This window comes from Mustela lutreola, chromosome 4, assembly GCF_030435805.1.
Source record: "Mustela lutreola isolate mMusLut2 chromosome 4, mMusLut2.pri, whole genome shotgun sequence".
NCBI classification, from domain to species: domain Eukaryota; kingdom Metazoa; phylum Chordata; class Mammalia; order Carnivora; family Mustelidae; genus Mustela; species Mustela lutreola.
Genome location: NC_081293.1, coordinates 72,223,409 through 72,232,052, shown reverse-complemented (window position 1 = coordinate 72,232,052; position 8,644 = coordinate 72,223,409). Strand labels below are relative to the sequence as shown.

The 8,644-nt window shown below is 45.2% G+C and overlaps 1 protein-coding gene across 1 annotated transcript; it reads left to right on the top strand.

Annotated features, from left to right (window-relative positions):
- Positions 1 to 200: 200 nt before the first annotated feature.
- DKK1 (dickkopf WNT signaling pathway inhibitor 1) lies at positions 201 to 3,189 on the top strand. The gene is made up of 4 exons (XM_059170232.1): positions 201 to 750; positions 996 to 1,158; positions 2,297 to 2,440; positions 2,562 to 3,189. Exons 1-4 carry the CDS (start codon positions 505 to 507, stop codon positions 2,813 to 2,815), a joined length of 807 nt encoding a protein of 268 aa, XP_059026215.1. The 5' UTR covers positions 201 to 504; the 3' UTR covers positions 2,816 to 3,189.
- Positions 3,190 to 8,644: the final 5,455 nt, after the last annotated feature.

The following is an 8,644-nucleotide window of genomic DNA, read 5'->3' as shown; positions in this document are numbered from 1 at the left end:
AAAGTGTTTTTGCAGAACATTACAACCCTGCTCTGAAAAGTACTTCCGAGCCCCGGAGCGCACCCTCAGATGCAGGGGGCGGGCGCCGGTGCCCGGGTTCCTCCCTCCGCGAGCCTCTGTCAACCGCGTCCGCGCTCGCACTCCGCGACACTCGCGCCCCGAAGGGAGCTTCGCCAGGGGACCGGCCGCGCCAGGAAGGGCGGGTGGGGAGGGCCAAGCCTCCCCCCCCCTCGTGTACACACACACCCTCCAGCCCCTCCCAGCGCTTTGAAATCCCATCCCCGCTTTGTTGTCTCCCCCGAGGGGCCGGGATGCTCGGAGCCCGCGGTATAAAGGCAGCCGCCACAGCGGTGGCGGCGCAGAGCTGCGCCTGCGGTCGAGACTCGGGGACCGCAGGAGGCGCTCGGAGCCCGGACTGCAGCCGTGCCGGCGCGGCTTCCAGGGACCCCCTTGCACAGGGACATTCCAGCCTTCTCTCGGGGCCTTCACCGGACAGCTTCTGCGATGACGGCCCCGGGCGCAGTGGGAGCCGCCCGAGTCTTGGCCGCGCTGGTAGCGGCCGCCCTCTGCGGTCACCTCCAGCTCGGAGTGAGCGCCACCTTGAACTCGGTTCTCGTCAATTCCAACGCCATCAAGAACCTGCCCCCGGCGCTGGGCGGCGCTGCCGGGCACCCGGGCTCCGCAGTCAGCGCGGCCCCCGGGATGCCGTACGAGGGCGGGAACAAGTACCAGACCATTGACAACTACCAGGTGAGCAGGGGTTCGGGGAGCCGGGGACACTGTGACCTTTAAGGAGGGTCTCACGTGGGGGGAGCACAGAGAACTTATGAACTGTGTGCAGTTCGGGGCTCATTTGGGAAGTCTGCGTCCGGGTGCCGTGCGCACAACAGCTTCAGAGAGGTGCGCGCAGAGAGCCAGAGAGGAGCGTCCGCATGCGAGAGCCTGGGGACTAGGAGGCGCAGGTGCCTCACCCTCTGCCCGGCCCCTCCCCACAGCCCTACCCGTGCGCGGAGGACGAGGAGTGCAGCACCGAGGAGTACTGCGCCAGCCCCACCCGCGGAGGGGGCGCGGGCGCGCAAATCTGCCTGGCCTGCAGGAAGCGCCGAAAACGCTGCATGCGCCACGCTATGTGCTGCCCCGGGAATTACTGCAAAAACGGTGAGTCCTGTCGCTCCCTAACCCCAAGCGTCCTGCATTTGGCCTTCTGCGGACGGGAGGAAACCGCTCCCAGCTTTGGGAACCCTGTGGTGCCACCTGCGAATGGGTGCTCAGCCGGCAAGCTTTCCCAGAAACGTTGGGAGTGTTTCATCTTGGAGGTCGTGGAGCGCCTTATTTTCCCCCGTGCCCTTGGCCTGCTTAACAGGACGGCTTGCCGCAGAGTGAACCCTTCCCTGAACACGTGACATCAATGGAGAAAGATGGGGAGGAAGGTGAAAATGCACAGAGAACCCAAGGAAACCAGCCCTGGCCTTAGCTGCCATCTCTGTTTTTCTTACGTGTCTCCCATGGCTCTACCATGCTTGCCTCCCTTTCCTGATCCCCGTTAAAACCGGAGTCAGCCAGAAGACAGTGATTTATCAGTCTCTGCTGGTCCCCCTTAAGGGGGATCTTGATACACAGCCTGCCCTCTGAATCCAGCCCCCCCCCCCGCGGTCCCCACCTCCTGCTACCTTAAAATAAGTTCTCCGCCCCCGACCACAGATCCACTAAAATTTAATGTCTGTCTCAAAGAGGTAGGCTCAGGCAGCCAAAGAAGTCTCCAGAAATAAGCTCAAGGGTGGCGACCCTCTTTAGGACCCAGTAATACTCACGGCAGAACTAACTCAGTCTCTGTAATATAGAAATTATACAGTGAAGTAACTGGTGGGTGAGATTGTAGTCTTCCAGCCAGCTGGTGTTGCCTTTGCTTAACTTGGTCTGCCAGTACCCATATAGCACCGAGGGCAGAGAAGTTATTTTTAAGAACAATTTTTTAAGTGACTAGTTTTATTTCTTCCCCCAAGGGTAGTATTAACATGGGCAGAAGTCTCACTGCCACTGCCACAGTTGGTAGGAAAGTATTTTAAGTAGCTATACTGGGGATGTTGCCCGAGACTGCACAGGGTATGCATTGATGCTTCTGTCCGTCTGGGGAGTTTTGCATTAACACTAGGGAGGCAGTTTGGCTTGTGTTTAAAATAATGTCACCACATTGAGGCATCTCAAGGTGGTGCGGGCATAGCAGACTGCCACAGTCAAGGCTGTTGGTGGTTAACGGCAGGCTGTAATGTGTTCCTGCTATCTCCTGCTTCCTTAGGAATATGTATGCCTTCTGATCACAATCATTTCCATCGAGGGGAAATCGAAGAAACCATTCTCGAAAGTGCTGGTAACGATCACAGCACCGTGGATGGGTATTCCCGAAGAACAACGCTTTCTTCAAAGCTGTATCATACCAAAGGTAAAGGACCTTACTATGCATTCTTGGTTAGCACATCGGGAGTGTCCTTGGGATTTTCTTCACGAAATAATGCAGCCCGGGCAGTAACCGTGTACTCTTCCTGCTGTCTCCTCCTTTCCAGGACAAGAAGGTTCGGTCTGTCTCCGCTCTTCAGACTGTGCTACGGGGCTGTGTTGTGCTAGACACTTCTGGTCCAAGATCTGTAAACCGGTCCTAAAAGAAGGTCAGGTGTGCACCAAGCACAGGAGAAAAGGCTCCCACGGGCTGGAGATATTCCAGCGTTGTTACTGTGGAGAGGGTCTGTCTTGCCGGATACAGAAAGATCACCATCAAGCCAGTAACTCTTCCAGACTCCACACCTGTCAGAGACACTAAGCCAGCCATACAAACACTGTGGACTCCTTTTCTATAATAGATGCTATGAAACTTTGTGTGACTTTTGTCAGCTCAATCCTAAAGGATGTACAAATTCTGTGGTTCTGATTAAGCATTCCAATAATACCTTCTGAAAATCTGGAGTGTAAGAGCTTTGTTTCTTTATGGAACAACCCTGTCATTGATTGCAGTAAATTACTGTGTTGTAAATTCTCAGTGTGGCACTTACCTGTAAATGCAACAAAACTTAATTATTTTTCTAAAGGTGCTGCATTGTCTATTGTTTTTCTTGTTATGTAAATTTTTGTACACCTTGATTATTATCTTGACTCTAATATTCTATATTGAATTGAAATAAATAATTTCAGCTTATACTTCCTAAATGCTTATACCCTTTTCCCTTTAATTCTAGACTCTAGAACACAAGAAACTTTTGGAATGAAAAATGATAGGTATCTAAACTTGATCATGGAAATACTAGCTTATTTTCTGAAATGTACTATCTCAGTGCTTAGATTATATTTAATCTCTAGGCTGTGATAGCCCTTGAAATAAAATTTAACATTTAATACCACAAAATGTTACAAGTATAGATTAAATTTTGACATTGTGCTCTTTAGAGGGGTGTGTGTTTGTGTGTGTATGTATTCTAAAGGGATAGAAAGGTGACCATTTCAAGAAAATTAGAGGAAGATACTTTCCAATGTAGGTCAATTCTAGAGTAATTTTATTTTTTTTTAAGATTTTATTTATTTATTTGACAGATCACAAGTAGGCAGAGAGGCAGGCAGAGAGAGAGGAGGAAGCAGGCTCCCTGCAGAGCAGAGAGCCCGATGTGGGGCTCGATTCCAGGACCCTGGGATCATGTCCTGAGCTGAAGGCAGAGGCTTTAACCCACTGAGCCACCCAGGTGCCCCTAGAGTAATTTTAAAGAAATATGTTCTCTACTGACAAATTCACATAATCAAAGTGCAATCATGAGATTCAATCTTATATTACTACTTTCAAAAGCAGTTTCAAATAAATTAATACCTATCCAAACAGCTAATAACTCGAACAATAAAAGAAATTTCCCACAAAATACCAGAGCAAAGTACTGGATGTTTAGCACAAAGGGTGTGTGTATGTGTGTGTGTGTGTGTGTGTGTGTAAATACAGTTGAGAAATACATGCAGATTTTGTACCAAATTACTCAATTTGAAGGATCAACTATTATTTCGTGCCAGGAAGACTTGTTCTAATTACTTGATTTTAAGATCATTAAATAAAAATTGCAAATCCTCTCTCATACCTTTATTTCCTTCCCTTACTAAGTAAGGTGAGTATTTCCCTTTTTATTTTTCTTAAACCTGTTGATTAGAAGGAGAGTAGAGATAAATTGCTAAAAAAAAAAAAAAAAAAAACCCAAAAAACAAAAAACAAACAAACAAAACCCAGAAATGAGACCTAAAGTGGCTTTGCATTTTCATTGACCAGTTTCGGCATTGGTAAATCTGAGACCAGGGAAGGGGGACGCATGCAGTCCCAACTTCCACTTACTCCCTAATATTTTCAAAGTCTGTATTGGAATCACAAAATACTGGGTTTAAGGCACTCCAAAGGACAAGGACTGATCACCTGTCCACAGGGTTTCCTTCAATAACACAGATGTCCAAGAGCGTTTGTTGTTTTTGTCTTCCAGGAAGTGGTTCAATTTCAAGGGGCTCAGCCAAGGAGACACAAGGTTTGGTTGGTTCTTCCCTGACAAGGCATCTGGCAGGATGTCGCTTGGATGTCGCTTGTTCTCTTGCCTTTTGTCTGCAAGTTTCAGCCTCCTCACCCTGGAGAAACTCTTTTTCTACATGTGTTCGTTTGCTGACTTGCCAAATCTAAGGCCTGCCATCTCCAATAAAGCACAATAGAGGAAGGGAACAGGAAACCCTTTCTTCAAGAGGAAAGAAGGGTGTCTGTTTTAAGAGGGAAAAGGAACAAGCATTTGAAGGACCTTGATGTGGAGAGCCCTTCCTCTCTCGAGGAGCCAACTGCAGTCAGAGACCCTCTGTCTCTGCCCACCTCAGCAATGTTCCTTCCCTGATGCTCCCCATCTTGTGACCCGGGGTGGGAGAAGGAGAAACCAATCAAGCAGGGACACTTCTTCCTATCAAGGGAGGAGTTAGGAAGGGATTTCCATCAAAAAGTAATTCTGCACATTTATAAATGTGCAAAGAGTATCAAGAAAACTGTAGATACTTCATTACCTAGTAAGGCAGATACAATACAAATTCAAAAGAGGATCATTTGAGGAATCTTGTACCTTTTCGATGGTGGTGCTTAGGTGTGTTCATGATTTCACGTTCAAACAATCTGAATGGAAAATACGTGAACTTGGAATGCATTCACAGGCTATTTTATCAAAGGGAAACATACTCTACACGTGTCCCTGCATCTTGCTCTTTTTGTGTCTTCCACACCATTCCACGTGTACATGGAGAGGTGCCTCGTTCCCTTAATGACTGCATTAAGTGTATAGGACTTTGGGATGGCTGTACCATAATTTATTTGGAGTCATCATGGAGACATTTTAATGGTTTCCAGTGTTTTTACTTGAACACATACTGTGCCACAAGCAAGGAATTTTGTGTACTTGTGCTGGTATAGTTGCAAGGATAAATAATGACTAATTTGGGGGGCGCCTGGGTGGCTCAGTTGGTTCAGTGTCTGTCTTCGGCTCAGGTCATGATCTCAGGGTCCTGGAATTGAGTCCTACCTCGGGCTCCCTGCTCAGTGCGGAGCCTGCTTCTCCCTCTCCTCCTGACTTGTTCTCTCTCTATCTCTCCCTCAAATGAATAAAATCTTTTAAAAAAGTAATGACTAATTTTTGAAGGGAAATCTGAAATAAAGCATGCTTTTGTGGCTACTCACAAAGGGTGGCTTGGGCAAAATGTCAGGAGGTCTGCTTATCACTGATCTAGTCATGATTAAACTCTGACTAAGTTGTATCAAAGGAGGAAGAGGGAAATACAGGCTTATCCTAACAATTTCACAGTAATCTCTGGCATTCAGTGAAAGGTAGACTTGCTCTAATTCCTTTGAATTTAAAATAATTATTAAATAAAATCCCAAGCAAGTCTTTTCCCCATCCTTTTTCTTTTCTTGTTTTACTGTAAGAGTTTAATTTTCATATTTTGTTTAACCTGAACTTTATTGGTAGGAGTGAGAATGGGGATGTATTGTTTAATAGAAAAACCACAAATATGCAGCCTCAATAGGATTATTCATAATTCAGGCCAAACTCCTTTATGGATTTTCCCATGGTCAATCAAATCATACTAATTAAATCATGAGATTAGTAATGTAATTATGCAATGACAAATTTTATTAGTTTCAGTACTTTAAGGTTTATTTATGTATTTATTTAAGTAATTTCTGCACCCAACATGGAGCTCAAACTCACGACCCTGAGATCAAAAGTCACGGGTTCCACTGACTGAGCCAGCCAGAAGCCCCAAGTTTCAGGATTTCTAATTGCATCATCCAATTAGCAGTTAGGGCCACTTTTGAAAACTTTGGGTAAAATCATTAACTTTTCCTTCATTTTAAAACTAACTATATTATCTAACTTTATCATGCTACCAACTTTTTTTAAATAGTTTTTTTCAACACTGATTTGAGAGAGAGTGAGCACAGCAGGCAGAATGGCTGGCAGAGGGAGAAAGAGAATCAGACTCTCTGCTGAGCAGGGAGCCCCATGTGGGGTTTGATCCTAGGACCCCAGGATCATGGCCAGAGCCAAAGACGGATGCTTAATCAACTAAGCCACCCAGGTGCCCCTTAAAATAGTTTTGTAGAGAAATGGACAGTGTTACCATTTGGCTTATAAAATATGTTCCCCTGAGTTCTGGATTACAATTTTCATTACTTTGAAAATACTAATCTGAGTATAGTACCAACACCTAAAATAAATGTATTATCTATCTCTACACTGCAGAAAGTGTATATAATTTAAGCATTTCCTGACTGTGCAAATGTTTGTGCACATGGGCCTTTATGTTTGTCCTAACGACAACTGCTTAGAAGTAGTCAATTATATCAAAACTATGAGATGACATTACAGGTGATGATAGAGAATTTTATCTCAAAAAACATGCATCGAGGGGCACCTGGGTGGCTCAGTTGGTTAAGCAACCGCCTTCGGCTCAGGTCATGGTCCCGGAGTCCCGGGATCGAGTCCCGTATCAGGCTCCCAGCTCCATGGGGAGTCTGCTTCTCCCTCTGACCTTCTCGCCTCTCATGCTCTCTCTCATTATCTCTCTCTCAAATAAATTAATAAAAATCTTAAAAAAAAAAAAAAAAACATGCATCGAGTCTGCATTGCTTGGTGGGCACTATGCTGACAGTTTAAAATATATACACAGCACTCTCTCTAGCCTCCAGGAGCTAACAGTTTAGCAAGGGAGAGAACAAACAATTTGGGCTGAGAAGTGGTTCAGGACAGTGGTTAGAAACACAGTCTCTGGAGTCAAATGAGGCTGGATAGAATCAGGGATTCCTTGGTTTCCAGCGGTATGGTATTGGACAAAGAAGATCTATTGCTTCCGTGATGATACGGAGAGAATTCCAATTTGAGAGTGTAGGTGTGAGGATAATGCATGCATTTTAAGAATATTTAACATTATGTCTAGCTCATAGTAAGCACTCTAATTTTAAGTCTCTACTATGAGACAATAAAACCTATATATTATAGGGGCACCTGGATTAGTATTTAGCATCTGCCTTCAGCTCAGGTCATGATCCCAGGGTCCTGCTATCGAGTCCTGCACTGGGCTCCCTGCTCAGTGGGAAGCCTGCTTCTCCCTCTCCCACTCCCCCTGCTTATTTTCCCATACTTTCCCTTCCCTCTCCTACTCCCCCTGCTGTCTCTGTGTCAAATAAATAAATAAAATCTTTTATAAATATATATATTTTATTATAGGATACTGTATTATATATGTTATATATAGTAATAACTGAAATTTATATGCTAGATATATTCATACCTGAAATAGGTTTAAAAATAATTAAGTTAGCCTGTGGGTACTCATAAAAAGCTTCAGGAACACAATGGTATATCAACCATCTTCTTAAGGTCTTTTTATTTCAAAGAAGAGAAACCATTTAAACCAGAGAAGGTAAAAAAGAGACATGGGTTGGAATGACACAGCTCATTAAAGAAAAAAAAAAAAGTTCTGTTTGGAAACCATCCTGCAGACTGGCTTCATTAGCTTGCTGATATTTTTCTGCTCTACTGTAATTTTGTCCATGCCTATGGCTGGTCATGGTGACATGACTTCCATCCCCACTGTAAATGACCTTTCAGCTCAGGTCAGCGCAGCAAAAGGCTTTGCCTCTCAGAGACTCTGAGACAGATTCCTGCACTAGGTTCTGACTGGCTTAGCTTTGATCAGGGATCCTCCTCTGGTCCAGTTGGCTAACTCAGCTGCCCTGATTTTTTGTTTGTTTGTTTGTTTTTTAAGATTTTATTTATTTATTTATAGTGTGAATGATGTGGGATTCAATCCAAGGGCCCTGGGGTCATGACCTGAGCCGAAGGCAGACGCTTCCCTGACTGAGCCACCGAGGCACCCCTTGCTATAGTGATGTTAAAACTTAACACTGCTAACTACATGCAGCCCACCTTGGATAGACACACTGGGAGTTCAGCAAGGAGGAGTGTGTAGGATCAGATGCCACAGGCCACGTCGACCACATGTCAGTCCTAAGGGATGAAAAGGAGTTCACAAAGTAGAAAAAGATAGACACTGGAGACAGAAGAAGCCATATGAGCCAAAATGTGAAGCTATGAAAATAAAA